The sequence below is a fragment of the Panicum virgatum genome, chromosome 4K, assembly GCF_016808335.1.
Source record: "Panicum virgatum strain AP13 chromosome 4K, P.virgatum_v5, whole genome shotgun sequence".
In the NCBI taxonomy this organism is placed as follows: Eukaryota; Viridiplantae; Streptophyta; class Magnoliopsida; order Poales; family Poaceae; genus Panicum; species Panicum virgatum.
The window spans coordinates 20,189,235-20,205,658 of NC_053139.1; the positions used below are offsets into that span (position 1 = coordinate 20,189,235).

At 43.1% G+C, this 16,424-nt stretch overlaps 1 protein-coding gene across 1 annotated transcript; it reads right to left on the reverse strand.

Moving 5' to 3' along the window:
* Nucleotides 1–2,126: 2,126 nt before the first annotated feature.
* LOC120702008 (uncharacterized protein K02A2.6-like) lies at nt 2,127–7,994 on the reverse strand. The gene is made up of 3 exons (XM_039985790.1): nt 7,982–7,994; nt 6,637–7,442; nt 2,127–2,180 (listed from the first exon to the last, which is right to left on the reverse strand). The coding sequence occupies exons 1-3, from the start codon at nt 7,992–7,994 to the stop codon at nt 2,127–2,129; spliced, it is 873 nt and encodes a 290-aa protein (XP_039841724.1).
* Between the last annotated feature and the right edge of the window lie 8,430 nt (nt 7,995–16,424).

Sequence of the window (16,424 nt, forward strand, 5' to 3'; positions counted from 1 at the left end):
GCGGATGCCATGAGAAGGACTGACATATGCGAAAAGTTGGAAGTTCTTATGGTACCACGCCCACGAAAGTTGAGGCACCAGCACTGAAGTTGCCCATTCCTCCGGGGAGGTTTATTCTTCAGAACCAAGGGTGCTTCAGAACAAGTGAAAATTCCCCTGGACAGATCAACAAACAAGCTTGTGGTTGTGGATGAGTACTCAATACGTGATGGCTCATTTTCTTCACTAATTGGTAAGGTCGATAGTTGTTCATCAAAATTGTGGATGACACCAGTCGAACCTTCTTCCATCCGACATGAATGATATGGGATGCATGAGTGGATTCATGGAAAAACAAATCATACACTCAAGATCAAGATGTGCACGTGTGTGGATAGATGGATGGTGGTAGAGTACTCCTTTCTGAATGACCCTCTCTGCTTTATTTATTTTTTTCATGCCATGTTATCTAGTCGTCCGACTAATCACGATTAGTCGGGCTTATCGCTCCATGGACCTCGATAAGGGGCACCGATTAGGTTGGAGCGACTAGTTTTCTAGTCGTCCGATTAGTCGTCGCCTAATCGCGATTAGTCGCGTCGATCAGCAAAAAAACGATCAGATCTGGTGGGGCTGTTTTGTGTTGTGGGCTTGGGCTGGAGAGGCGTCCCATTAAGTTTTCGGTATATATTGAGAAGCGCAGCTCCCAGCAAGCGCCCGCTCGAGAGTCCAGACCTCGAGCGCCAAACCCACGCCGCCGCCCGCCAAATCCGTGCCAAAATCACGCCGCCCCGTGGACCGCCGCTGCCTACTGCACGTCCGCCGGCGCAGCTGCTAACTACTGGCCTGCTGCTGCTGCCGCGGCAGGACCTGGCGGCCGGCGACCCTCTTCCTTCCGCTTCCTGAGTTCCTGCCTCCGCCTCCGCCAGGCCTTGGGCGCCGGCGTTCCGCAAGGCTCCCACCAGCAGCAGCACCTGAAGATGACCTCCTCTTCCTCTGATGGTAAGTGTCATGCTTCTTCTCTGTGCTCTCCCCTCCCCTGCTTCGTGCTTCGTCTCTGTGCTCTCCCCTCCCCTGCTTGCTATTCTTCTAGCTTCTTTCTCTCCTCTGCTTAGTGTTATGTGTATGTGCAGAAGTGGATCAACGCCACAGAGCTGTGGAAGTGTTGCTGCCTGAGAATGAAGCAGGTGCCATAGGGACAGGGTCATCAGTTGCTAAAACTGCTTGTTCAGCCGCTCCAGATGGCCAATCCCTTGCAGCAAAGGCCATAGCTGCACTACCACCAGATCTTGTAGAGATGGCTCAAGATCCTAAGAGGAAGGCAAGATCTAGTGACCCTGGATGGAAGTATGGGTTCTGGCCAAATGTTCTGAAGAAGGAGATGGTGCAATGCATATTTTGTAAGAAGGTTGTCCCTGCAGGAATCAAAAGGTTTAAGCAGCACCTTGCTGGGGGTTTTGGTGATGCAGTGAAATGTCCAAAAGCTCCAGAGTTGGTTAGGAAAGAGATGCATGCTTACTTGAAGAAGAACTCAAGGACTGTGCTTCTGAATTTGGATGAAGGTGAACAAGGTGAAGCTCAGGAGGGGCAAGAGGGTGGTGAAGCCCAAGAGCAAGCTGGTGAAATTGAACAACAACCTGCAAGAGTTCCCAGTTCTGGGACAAAAATAAAGCAAGCAAAGATTAAAATTGCTCAAACTGCAATCAGTTCCTTCCTGGTTTCTGGTCCAGTAAAGCCACAGACACAGAAGTACTCCAAGTCCGTAAGTTCTATGCTTTGCGATACACCAGAAGAAGTAGTAGCAAAAAGACATAAATCCAAGACCTCTCAGCCAACTCTTGAGCATTGCACAAAGAAAGATAAGGAGGCAAAAAAAATTGTTGATGACCATGTTGCTGATTTCTTTTATGAGAACGGTATACCATTCAATGCCATCAACTCAAGAAGCTGGGAGATTATGCTTGAGTCCATTGGCTAATATGGTCATGGGTATCGCTCACCAACATACCATGAAATTAGGGGTCCGTTGCTTGAAAGGGCTGTTGAAAGGACAGCAAAACTAAGGAAGAAACATGAGGAGGCTTGGAAAGAATATGGTTGCACAATCATGTCGGATGGGTGGACAGATACAAGCCATCGCCATCTCATCAACTTTCTTGCCAATAGTCCAGCAGGGACCTTCTTCCTAGGCTCAGTGAATGCTTCAAGTGAGGTAGCAGATGCAAATATGTTAGCAGATTTGTTGGAGAACCAAATTGACAAAGTTGGGAAAGAATATTGTTGACGCTTCTTAAAGCACCAATTTACATACCGCAAGCGCACGGATCGTGTATAGCTTTTCCCTTAGAGTATTCCCCCAAGGTTTATCAATCCACGGAACAAGTGTATTACTATGCTTAACTAAGCACTAATGATGTTGGTAAAAGATCTATATTGAGTGTTTGAGTGTGAAATAGATCTAATCTAACCAATCTAATCTAATCTAGACTAGTGAGCAATGATAGATGTGTGCACAAGATATGAAGAGCATTTGTCCATAGGGTCTAGGATCACTAGAGATGTAATCGCCAAGCAACGAAGAACGGATCTAATCTACCAAAGGTGTGTTCCAAGATCAAAACCTTTCCCTCCCGCATACTGTCACTACACGAGGATAATCGGTAACGAATCAACAAGAACACGATAGTTGATGTAATCTAAGTAAACCGTGCAAGAGCAAAGCAAACTCAAAGCCAAGTCGCGAACTATTAGGCATCAAAGCATCATCAACAAGAATCGTGATAGATCAATCTCATAAAGGATTCGGCAATTACAACTCAAGATCTCCTTACAACCCCATGAACAAACGAGGACTTTACCCCATGAAGCTAAGCGAAGCGTAGTCGATCATGGTGACGAAATCTCCAGCAAGGGATGGATCCCTTGCTGTCCTCCAACTTGCAACGGCGCCGAGGGACGATGAGGCCTCCGGTGTCGCCTTTCTCTTGTGTCTAACTCGAATGTATCTCTGGATGCTCTTCTCTGCGATCTCTGCGATCTTTTCTGCGGTCCTCCTTGCGATCCTTTCTTTTGACGGCGGCTTCGGGGTATTTATAGGCAGATATGGTCGGTGGTTTTGGTAAAACATAGATTAGGGTTGACGCATACTTCGCGCCGAAGAAAACCGAGACCGATTGGGCTCCGAAAAGGGCTAGGCCGGCCGGCCCAAGGACTCCAGGCCGGCTGGCCTGGGCCTTTTCTGGCCCCTTTCGGTCCCATCTTTTGCGTGTTGATTCTTCCTTTTATTCCTCATCTTAGCCCAGTTGTAACCATGCGTCAAAATATCTCCGAAAATGTCCAAATTCCTGTCAAAATGCAACATGCTCCAAAATCCAGGACAAAATCGAAAACGGTCAAGTTCGGGTGCCAAGTGGCGGGTTAGTACATGAATCATCCCGAAGAATTTACCAAAACAACTCCTAATCATATAGTAAAATGGGTACTTAAGGAGCGCCAACATTCCCCCCATGCTTAGCTTTTGCTCGTCCTCGAGCAAATCAAATCATCAAATCCTTCCATGGGTTGCTCAAGAGTTCTCGAACTGCAAAATTTACTTATGCAAACAAGTCTAACAATATTTCTCCAAACAAAGGTCAGAGGAGCAGCGAGGATAATCATATCATGGGCGTTTTAAAAACTCATCCAATATTACTCCACAACTCTTACCTTTAGCCGGCAACTCGAATATCGACAACACTTGCTTTTCTTGCCATCCTTGGAGGTTTTTCTCTTTTTTTTTAGAAGCAAAATACCCTGTAACAAAGATTAGACCAAAAATTCTTGCACAAGCCCTTTCATGTCTCTCAATATAAGTGGCTATCCTATTTTTATTTTGCAAGCTCTCCTCTCCCAAAAGTCTCTCAAGTATAAAGTAGGGCTATAGGTGAGGCTTAGCAAAGTATATACATATATTGTCAAATTAAGAAAACCTTCTAATGATTGCTTACCTTCCGAGCCAATGATCATGAGAGTTTCTCCATAATGTAAAGGGTTCAAGGGTAAGAAGATTTAGAATGGTGGACATGTGCAAAGGCATACAAAAAGATTGACTTCAAGGCACAAGCATCGTCCTCGTTGTCGGATTGCACATGGTTGGAATTGAGGATATTGTTCTCAAACAACAAGGTAATATCTCTTTGCACTTCTCTAACCATAGAATCCCTTCATTTTTTTTTCTTCTCATACATTTTTTTTTCTTTCTTTCTTTCTCCCGAATTTTCTTTCTCTTCTCCGAACCTTTTCATAGGACACTTTCTATAAAACATAGATAGGCAATTCTCCGAAGTGTCTCCCTGAATTTTTGGAGCCCGAACCGAGACCAGAGAGGCCTAGGCCGGCCGGCTCAAGGGGTGTAGGCCGGCCGGCCTGGGGCTTTCCCAGGTCGGATTCGGTCCATCTTTTGAATACTCCTTCCTTTCTTCATCCCAAAGTTATGTTTTATACAAATCATGCGCAGAAACAGAACGTATCCTCACAATTGGGTTGTGGTCAAGGAAGACGATAATAAACAAGATAATCTCGGGTTCGGGTTTTGGAATCCGGTAGATCTCATGAGTTGTTCCGATGAGGAATTCTCATTACCGAATATTGATGTGGCTAGCAATTCAGAGATGAAAAATACGGACATGATCATTGCTCGAAATTAAAACTCCCAAGAGAAAGATATCCTAACTCAACTCAATGTACATCCAATACTTATGGTGGAACGAATAAAGCTTTTGGATGATAGGATTTTTACTCTCGACTTGTCAAGGACTTGATCAACCTTATGTTTGTAGGGGTTTTATTATTTTTATGAAATTAAAGTCCTCCAAATCATGCCTTACTCGCAAGCGTAATCAAAACCAAGTGCTAGATCAAAGCTCAAGTGTGGGTATTAACATAGACGAATAATCTACTAAGCTCCACAAATACGAAATAAATTTCAAGACAACGCTCATGAACAATTGCTTTAAAGAAAATAAAGTAAAACTGAATGCATAAATAAAATTGCACGATCCAACAAAAACAAAGACTCTTTTTATTTTGTTTTCATGACTCAACACTAATTTAAGACTCACTCTCACACATGCGAAAAATAAAGCACACAATGCTAAACTATGACTCTCACACATGCGGAATTAAAGCACACTCACACGACGAACTTTCGAGTAAACAAAGACCAAAATTCAATCTAGGAGTCGTCACACCTCCCCCCATGCTTAGATTATGCGACGTCCTCGTCGCAATGATATAAGAGACGGGTGTGACGCTCGTTGGTGGTCTCAACAGCACCTCAGGCAATTGCATCTTGGACGCCCTCCTCCTTGCTTTTGTAGATCTCCGACCATCCCAAATAACTTCCTTATGTTGCGGACAAGGAAGTTGTAGTCTTTTTCGGCCAAGCTCTCGATGTCGTCCATCCTTCGATCCATTGCCATGATTCGATCATGGAACCTATCAATGGTGGCGCGGAGATCCAGTGATTTCATTGCGGCACTTGAAACAGCAACCGGAGTAATGCCCGCTGCGGTTGGGGCTGTCGTCCTCGGGCTCGTCGTCGTCCTTCTTCTTCTTGCCGCTATCACCTCCGGAGGGGTCGTCTTCCTCTTTTCTCTCCTCTTCGGCCCACCCCGGCCAATCATCATCGTAGTCATGACCGGTGGCGCCCCATGAACCAGGGCTCATGATGCTCTCCCAATCGCTGTCCCCCGCATAATCCTTCGGCTCCGGGGTGTGCTCGATGTAATTCTTTCTTTTGACTCCGAGGAGGCGCAAGGAACGCCTAGGTGCGGGTGGCTTTTTGTCTTGTCGCTTCTCGCCTTCGTCTTCGTCGCTGCTGATGACGACGACCACCCTTTGGGCTTGATCTAGCCTCTCGTTGTACCATTGACGGCCCTTCCCTCCGACGCTCATCCGTGCTTGGGTATTGAATTTCTTTGGAGGGGTTGCGCACCGGTTGCTGAGATGGGGCTAGACGTCTTTGGCGTGGGAGTGTCAGGCGTCCAACCCCTCTCCTCGATCTCCATTGCTGCAATCATGGCTCTTGCGCTCGCTGGACCGGCCATTGTCGACGTCTCTCTCGAGGTGGTGGTGTAGATTGAAAAGTATGAGAGAATAGATCTACCCTGCCCCTCTATTTATGTCCCGAAAAGACTTGGACGAAAAGTCCAAAATCTCTTCGGTTTTGGCATGCGAAATCTATAAGGCATAGGTTTGAAATTTCCTTATCTCGCACCTACCAAAAATTGAGACCGATTCGCACACGAGGAGGCTTAGGCCGGCCGGCCTAGGGGTGTTGGGCCGGCCGGCCCAGGGGGTTTTTCAGCCCCCTGGACTCCAACTTTCTCCGAGGTGCACACCAATAAATTAGAAGCCTATGTTTTACTCAAAGTTCATCCAGAATAGAAATAAAACTATGAAAATAAAATCTAAAAGAGAATATTTACAAACTTACCTTGCTTAACGTCGTTAGGCTTGACGTTCCGGTTCCTCCTCCATGGTGTATATGTCGATGTAATGAAGGGGCACGACGTCGGGCTCCAAGAATACCTTTAGTCGCTGTCCATTCACCACATATTGGTCGCCTTTCGCATCCATGATTGTCACCGCTCCCGTGGGTGAAACCGAGTGTACGACGTATGGTCCATCCCATTTGCTTTGTAATTTTCCTTTGCCAAAAAGTTTGAATCTTGAATTGTAGAGTAGGACCTTGTCTCCTTCTTTGAATTCCTTGTTTTGTAATCGTTTGTCGTACCATATCTTCATCCTTTCTTTGTAAATTGATGCACTATTGTACGCTTTCAATCTTAACTCCTCCAATTTGCTTATTTGGATTCTCCTTTTAATTCCAGCGGCTTCCGCATCAAAGTTCATTTCCTTCATTGCCCAATACGCCTTATGTTCTAGCTCAACCGGCAAGTGGCATGTTTTTCCATAAACAAATTGATAAGGAGTCATACCAATCGGGGTTTTGTGTGCCGTTCGATATGCCCATAGTGCATCATCTAGTCTCTTCGACCAATCTTTTCCTCCTTTTACCACGGTCTTCTTTAAAATGTCCTTCAATTGCTTGTTCGAAGTTTCCGCTTGTCCGTTTGTTTGGGGGTGATAAGCCGTGGACACTCTATGTTCAATTCCCAATTTCTTCAAGCATTTACCAAAGTCTTTGCCCGTGAAGTGTGTTCCTCCATCGCTTATCAAGATTCTTGGTACGCCATATCGAGGGAAGATTACCGATTTAATCATGTGTATGGACTCCTCCGTTGATGCCTTCCGACATGGCATAGCTTCAACCCATTTCGAAACATAGTCCACCATCACCAATATATGCTCAAATCCATGTGAGTTCACAAATGGTCCCATGAAATCGATTCCCCAGACATCAAATAGATCTATTTGCAAATTGTAGTTCAATGGCATAGCATTCTTTTGCGAGATATTCCCTGTCCTTTGGCATTCCGGACAAGTCGAAACGAATCTTTTCGCATCTTCATGCATCTCGGGCCAATAGAATCCACTAGCCCATACCTTAGCTTGAGTTCTAAAGTGCCCATAATGTCCTCCATATCCCGACGAGTGACACTTTCTTAGAACTTCTTCACGTTCCTCTCTCGGTATGCATCTTCTTAGGACTCCATCTTCTCCATATCTATATAAGTATGGTGGATCCCAATAGTATTTTCTTCTTTCCGTGATCACTCTTCTCTTTGCATTCTTGTCCAAGTGATCCAAGGGCATCCCTTTTATTGCCCTTATTATTTCATTCATCCAACTATCTTTGTCGAGAATTCTATATAGGTGATCATCTCTCATTTGATCCTCGATAGGTTCTTTTCCATCATCTCCATGGTTCATCCTTGATAGGTGGTCGGCCACAACATTTTCTGCCCCTTTCTTGTCCCTTATCTCTACATCGAATTCTTGTAGCAATAGGATCCATCGAATCAAGCGTGGTTTAGCATCTTTCTTGGACAAGAGATACTTGATTGCTGCATGGTCGGTATACACTATCACCTTGGAGTTTACTATGTATGATCTGAATTTTTTGAAGGCGAATACCACGGCAAGCAATTCTTTCTCCGTTGTTGCATAATTAACTTGGGCTTCATTGAGAGTCTTGCTTGCGTAGTAGATAGCATTTACCTTCCCCTCTTTCCTTTGTCCAAGAACGGCTCCTACGGCGTAGTCGCTTGCATCACACATGACTTCAAAAGGTAGATTCCAATCCGGAGGCTGCATGATGGGAGCACTTATGAGGGATTGCTTGAGTGTTCGAAATGCGTGAAGACAATCACTATCGAAGATGTATTCCACATCTTTTTGGAGAAGTTGTGTCAATGGCTTGGTGATTTTTGAAAAATCCTTTATGAACCTCCTATAGAATCCGGCATGACCGAGAAAGCTCCTCAAAGACTTGATGTCCGTAGGTGGTGGCAACTTCTCAACGGTTTCTATCTTTGCTCTGTCCACCTCTATCCCTCTCTCGGAGATAACATGACCGAGAACAATTCCTTCTTTCACCATGAAATGACACTTCTCCCAATTAAGCACAAGATCAACCTCTCCACATCTTTTAAGAACTTTCTCCAAATTTGCCAAGCAATTATCAAAGCTAGTACCATGCACTGAGAAATCATCCATGAATACCTCCATAATCTCTTCTATGAAATCTGAAAATATAGCCATCATGCACCTTTGAAAAGAAGCGGGCGCATTGCACAACCCAAAAGGCATCCTCCGATACGCAAAGGTTCCATACGGGCAAGTAAATGTGGTCTTATGTTGATTATCCGGATGAATAGGTATTTGGAAGAATCCCGAGTATCCGTCAAGGTAACAAAAGTGTGAATGCTTTGCCAACCTTTCTAGCATCTCGTCAATGAATGGTAGTGGAAAATGATCCTTCCTCGTTGCCTTATTCAATTTTCTATAATCGATGCACATCCTCCATCCCGTGATGGTTCTTTGTGGTATCAATTGCTCCTTCTCATTTTTCACAACCGTGAGTCCTCCTTTCTTTGGAACGCAATGAACGGGGCTTACCCATTCACTATGAGGCACGGGGTATTTTATTCCGGCATTCAACAATTTGATAACCTCCTTCTTCACCACATCACGCATCGCATGGCTCAACCTTCTTTGATGCTCTACTGACCGGCTTGTATTGCTCCTCGAGTTGTATACGATGTGTGCAAAAAGCGGGCCTAATACCTTTCAAGTCGTTAATCGAGTAGCCGATCACCTTTTTGTGCTTCTTCAATAAATTCAGCAACTTCTCCGTCTCTTCCGGGCTCAATTCGTCGCTAATAATCACCGGAAAAGTCTTGCCATCTCCCAAAAATTCATATTTCAATCCCTTAGGTAGTGGCTTCATCTCAACATCGGGCGCACCGTCCTCTTCTTGATCTAATACTCCAATGTCTTCAAATTTTTCTTCCTGCAAATTCCCGTGTTGCGGCTTCAATTCTTCCATTGTTTCCGCTAGTTCTCCATCTTGATCATCTTGAGCGTCTCCATTTTCCAAAGCGCGTTGGAGAGGATCCCTGAAAGAATCGATGGAACGAATGCTCTCTACCTCTTCGTTATCAAGAGGTAGAGGTGAAGCAAAAGACGGTTTTGAATGAAATTCGAATGAGCGCTTCTCTCCATCTAGATCAAAAGTGACAATCCCTTTTCCAACATCTAGAACAACATTTACTAATTTGAGAAAGGGTTTTCCAAGAATTATGCCTTCATGCTCATCATTACTAGCATTAATCACAAAAAAATCGGTAGGGATTTTTTTACCCGCTATAGCAACATTTAGATTTCTAAGCACTCCTAGCGGTTTGATTAATCTACCATATCCCATGATCAATTTAATGATTGTGGCATCTAGGTTTGATGTTTCGTTAAAAAGCTCAACATAAACTTTGGAACTCATCACACTAACATGGGCGCCAACGTCACATAGAACATTGCAACATTCTATTCCTTCTATCATGCAATCAACACGAGGCGTGGGTGATGGATTACCTTCGCCTTGATCGCTTCCAATCGCGTATACTTGGGCTATGTGCGCATAGGGTGATGATTCCGAGTTCACTCCTAGGGTCCTTTTGATCTCCAGCACTTCGTCCAAGTCAATCTCTTCCTCTTTTTCTTCAAAAAGTTTCCGAATAATATCACCGGCTGATTCCTTGCCAAATGTGTATCTCGTGTGATTATCCGGCGGGAAGTCTTCAGCTATCACCTTCGCCATTCCTCGTTGATTTGGATGCGGTCTTGCTTTGTCGAACAATTTTCCGAAGTCAATTGGTATCCAATCCATTTGCTCGAATTCCCTTAGCGATTTAGCGGTGCCCATGGTTCTTCCTTTCTTTTCCGGGTCATCTTTCGTTGCACTCCGGATCGATGCTTCTTCATCGTGGTTTGTCTCTATGACTTTCCCATGCTTCGGTTGTTCTTCCCTCACTTCCGATGCCTCTTTTCTGAAAATTCCAGCAAGCACCCGCACTTGAGACTCTTCCTCGGAGCTTGCCAAACATCGTTTTTCCCAATCTCTTCGCATGGCCGCACCCTTGCTGATTTTTTGTAGGAGTTGGGCGGCTTCCGTGAGTGTTTTCTCCATGAGATCTCCCCCTGCACACATTTGAACAAACTACATGCACTCGGGGGTTAGGGAAAAGTAAAAGGTATGCAGGAGTACTTCACCGGAAAATCCGAGCTTCGGTCCTTGTTCAATCAATCCATTGAATCTATCACATGCTTGATCTATCCCTTCTTCTTCTCCTTGCGCGAAGTTGATCACTTGTTTTCGAATATGTTGAACCTTGCTTAACGGAAAGAACCGCTCGCAAAATTTCTTCATCAAGTCATCCCAATTTCCTTTTACCTCGAATGATGCAAGTGCAAACCATCTTCTTGCTTCTTCCGCAAGTGAGTATAGGAAAAGAATCCATCTAAACCAAGCTAGCCGAACTCCGTCTTGTTGTACCGTATTGCATAGCATTGTGAACCACTTGATATGTCTATATGGATTGTCCGTCTCATCTCCTCTAAAGGGGTTTGCCGCCGCCATCTTGATGATTTGAGGCTTGATCTCGTACTCGGTGGCTCGCAACACCGAATTTGATTTTTGCATGTCGAAGTCCTCCGATCCCGGGCTTGCATAATCCCTTAGTGATTTTTCTCCTTCCTCCATATGTTGAATGAGATGGCCCATCTAGACAATCAAAACAAAAACAAAAACAAAAAAATTTTCAAGAGAAAAAGGTTAGGTGTTAGTAACCAACAAAATTAATACAAAGTTAAACGTAGCAAAATCGCTTGTTCCCCGGCAACGGCGCCAAAAAAGCTTGTTGACGCTTCTTAAAGCGCCAATTTACGTACCGCAAGCGCACGGATCGTGTATAGCTTTTCCCTTAGAGTATTCCCCCAAGGTTTATCAATCCACGGAACAAGTGTATTACTATGCTTAACTAAGCACTAATGATGTTGGTAAAAGATCTATATTGAGTGTTTGAGTGTGAAATAGATCTAATCTAACCAATCTAATCTAATCTAGACTAGTGAGCAATGATAGATGTGTGCACAAGATATGAAGAGCATTTGTCCATAGGGTCTAGGATCACTAGAGATGTAATCGCCAAGCAACGAAGAACGGATCTAATCTACCAAAGGTGTGTTCCAAGATCAAAACCTTTCCCTCCCGCATACTGTCACTACACGAGGATAATCGGTAACGAATCAACAAGAACACGATAGTTGATGTAATCTAAGTAAACCGTGCAAGAGCAAAGCAAACTCAAAGCCAAGTCGCGAACTATTAGGCATCAAAGCATCATCAACAAGAATCGTGATAGATCAATCTCATAAAGGATTCGGCAATTACAACTCAAGATCTCCTTACAACCCCATGAACAAACGAGGACTTTACCCCATGAAGCTAAGCGAAGCGTAGTCGATCATGGTGACGAAATCTCCGGCAAGGGATGGATCCCTTGCTGTCCTCCAACTTGCAACGGCGCCGAGGGATGATGAGGCCTCCGGTGTCGCCTTTCTCTTGTGTCTAACTCGAATGTATCTCTGGATGCTCTTCTCTGCGATCTCTGCGATCTTTTCTGCGGTCCTCCTTGCGATCCTTTCTTTTGACGGCGGCTTCGGGGTATTTATAGGCAGATATGGTCGGTGGTTTTGGTAAAACATAGATTAGGGTTGACGCATACTTCGCGCCGAAGAAAACCGAGACCGATTGGGCTCCGAAAAGGTCTAGGCCGGCCGGCCCAAGGACTCCAGGCCGGCCGGCCCAAGGACTCCAGGCCGGCCGGCCTGGGCCTTTTCTGGCCCCTTTCGGTCCCATCTTTTGCGTGTTGATTCTTCCTTTTATTCTTCATCTTAGCCCAGTTGTAACCATGCGTCAAAACATCTCCGAAAATGTCCAAATTCCTGTCAAAATACAACATGCTCCAAAATCCAGGACAAAATCGAAAACGGTCAAGTTCGGGTGCCAAGTGGCGGGTTAGTACATGAATCATCCCGAAGAATTTACCAAAACAACTCCTAATCATATAGTAAAATGGGTACTTAAGGAGCGCCAACAAATATGTAGTGCAGCTAGTCACTGACAATGGAGCCAATTTCAAGGCAGCGGGAAGGATTTTAATGGAGAGGATCCCACATTTGTTTTGGACACCTTGTGCTACACATTGCTTGAATTTGATGTTGCAGGACATTGGAGAGATAAAGGATTTCAACACAGCAATCAATTGGGCAAAGAAACTGTCTAGATTTATCTACAAGCATGGAAGGCTTCTTGATCTTATGAGGGATAAGATAGGTGGAGATCTTGTGAGGCCAGCTGTGACTCGCTTTGCTACTTCATATCTCACATCGGCAAGTATGCATCAGCACAAGAATGGTCTGGAAACTTTATTTGTTAGTGATGAATGGCAGGCTAACACCTTGTCTAAATCTGCTGAAGGACAGCAATGTCAAAAAATTGCCCTTTCATTGCCATTTTGGAACAAAGTGGAAAATTGCCAAAGAGCTTCTCAGCCACTCCTTGTTGCTCTAAGAATAGCTGATGGAGATGAGACACCAGCAGCTCCTGAGATCATGGCAGCAATGGATATTGCAAAGAGCTCCATCAAGGAATCTCTGAAAGACAAACCTAGTTTACTTAATGAAGTAATGGGGTGCTATGAGAAGAGGTGGGAAAATCAAATGGAGCAAAAGTTGTATGGTGCAGCCCTATTCTTGAATCCAGGCAAGTTCTTTGCTATAAGGGAAAATGACAGGAGACAAGCTGCAAGGCTATGGTCCATGTTCAATGATGTTTTCTGGAAGATGGACTTGGATGATAATGAACAGACCAAGATTAGTAAGCAAGCTGATGATTACAAAAGATCTGAAGGTGATTGCTTCTCAAAGCCATTAGCAATAAGAGATAGAGATAAAAAAGAATCCTAGTAAGTAATTCTATAATTGTTTGTATTGCAGTTTCTGTTCCTTTACTTCTCCACTTTCTTTGGTATTGGTAATACACTGAGCATTGTATTTATATTGCAGTTCTTTGGTGGGGATCATATGGTGGCTTAGCATATGAGCTCCAAAGTTTAGCAAAAAGAATCATAAATCTTTGCTGTTCAGCATCTGGATGTGAGCATAATTGGAGCGCATTTGCTCATGTAAGTAACTTAGTAGTAAATACTGCTAATAATTGGAGTTTTGTAGCAATATTCCTCACAAACCATTCTGATTTTGTATTATTTATTTGTGCAAGTCCGTACCAAAAAGAGAAACCGATTAGAGCACAAAAGGCTGAACAAGTTGGTGTATGTTAGCTACAACCGGAAGATGGCAAATAGATTTCAAAAAATTAGAGAACTCGGTTCCAAAGGAAAGAGATCGAACCCGCTGCTACTTGAAGAGTTTCAATGGGAGAATGAATGGGTTGATGGAAATTGTGAACCAGTTCACACAGGAGCAGCAGCTGATGATGCTGGCAATACTTTGACTTGGGCTCAAGTGGATGTAGCTAGTGAGGCAACTGAAGCTCTACGGGGTCATGGCTTGCCTAGGGTTGCTGCTGCTCGTGCTGCTGCTACTGTCAGCCATACTTATGCTAGGAAGAGGAAGCGTCCAAGGAAGCAGCGAGCTACAGATATTGCTGAAGAAGATGACAGTGATCATGAGATGATAGATGCGGCAAATGACCAGCTTGATGGATCTGATTCAGAAGCAATAATGGATCAAGATCAGGAGGATGCAGATTCTGGAGGATGTGCAATAGCTGCGTCCGGAGGCTTCCAATTGAATTCTGATTTGCTTAATTAGATGCATGGCTGTCTTATTTTGTTGTTGACTTGTTGAACTCTTGAATGGTGTTGTGTTGAGCTGACAGCTGAGCACTTCAGCTTTTGTTGTGTGAAGTGTGAACCAATTTATGAACTATGTAGTATGTAGTTATATATTGAACCTATTTAGTGATCAAGTCATGTGCTTTTTTAAAAATATATATATTTATTCTTTGCTCTTCTGTTGTACTACTATTATGTTCTTACTATATGGCTTATTCTTTGCTACTTACTTCAGTTCTTTTCTTTGTAATTTCAGATTCAACAGCAAATCAGCGAGGGTATGGACTATGGGACAGGAATGCAGAGTTCTGGACAGTTCACAAATCATCTCTCACAAGTAAGTGAAAAATCGACCATCATTGTTGCCTTCGTGCTTGCTTTTTATTAAGTAATATGAAGTACATATATCATATCGGTCATGGGACACATAGGATGACTAGCCAGACGACTAGGACCGACTAGGCTCGACTAATCGGCCAGTCGACGACTAATCGCGACTAGTCGTCTTATCGGTCCCATGGCGACTAGATCCGACTAGACGATTTGAAAACATTTCATGGACATGGCTACCCTTTACTTTCTTTCTTTTTTGGGTCATGTTTTTTGGCATGGATTTCCTTCTTTTAGTGTAGGCATGTCTCTCTTTTTTTTAATAGGGGTCCTATCTGGAGAGAGATCATAAAAACATGGAGCATTTATTCCCTGGATGAATGGAGGATGCTAATTCCTAGTGTAGTAATTTTGCAAATGAAAGTGGAGTGTGTCTGATCTTGATCAAGAGATTATGAAAGGAATCTCATTAGAGTCGTAACAATTTGACAAAGCTCTATGAAATATCAAGTAGCATATGTATAGGATTTTCAATATTTATAACATATGACTCTAGTAGAAATTTATCATCATTAAGGAACTTATCTTTTCCTTTTATTTTGAAAACAAAGACTCCAAATATCATGTTTTAGTCAAAACGAGATTGTAAGGCTCTATTTACCATATCTATTCTCACAACAACCCAGACTCGGATAAAGCATAGAACTAACACGACCAAGATGAATCTAAGGTCGTTCTTAATGGAATATGTCAATTATCTAGAGTACTATGTCATCTTTAGAGGTTTAGGTTGATGAATGAAACCTCTCATTATGTATAGTTTCACTTCACCATTTCATATGTTAGATATTGTATTTAATTATATACAATGTTGAGATCAAATGTGCCATATGAATTGTGTAACCACTAGAAATTGTAACTGAATTAATTACTAGCACATTAGGTATGACTATATGGGATCAAGAAAAGTTGGGATGATCAAACTAAGAGGCTGTTTGGATCCGGGAGCTAAACTTTAGCCACATCAAAGAGAATCTTACTATTTGAAGTATTAAATAAAGTCTAATTATAAAACAAATTGCAGAACTTTGGGGCTAAACTGCGAGATAAATCTAAAGAGGTATATTATTCTATAATAAGAAGATGGTATTATAGCACCACTGTAGCAAATCATAAATTAATTAGGCTCACTAGATTGGTCTCTCGAATTAGCACTCATATGTCAAAAAAATTTATAAATATATTTTATTTAATACTTTCAATAGTAAGATTCTCTTTAATATGACAAGGGTTAAACTTTAGCCCTAGAAACAAACATGATCTAATTGCTCTCAATGAGGTTTCCATTCCAGTTTCAAAGTCTCGGTAGTTGTGTACACTAAGTTTCGTACCTATATAATACCAATTTTTCTATCTTTTTATTAATTCTATGCCTTGTTACAATTTTACCTACATGATATGCCATTTAATGGAAATAAAACTTCTATGAAATTTGCATTGAGATTGGTCTAAATCACCCAAGCAATTTTGTCTTTCAGTTTCTACGCATCTCAGCAATTGTCCAACAATTGAGGCGCTGCAGCTTGTGGGATGAATTTACCTATTTGTACTCTCTTGCTAAAATCTACTGGAAGTTCTTATAAAATAGGAAAGAAAAAAAGTTCCCCACATGTATGTTGCCGATTCTTCAGCGCCTTACCATCGTCGTCAGGGCGCACTACTTGCTTAGCTTAACAGCCATAACACTGTAGTACT

Bases quoted from the DNA above. Each gene is read 5' to 3' on its own strand.
- LOC120702008 (XM_039985790.1), bottom strand. The intron at 2,181-6,636 runs GTCGTACACTCG...CCTCACTTGAAG, and splicing joins GCAAATGGGATGGACCATAC to CATTCACTGAGCCTAGGAAG.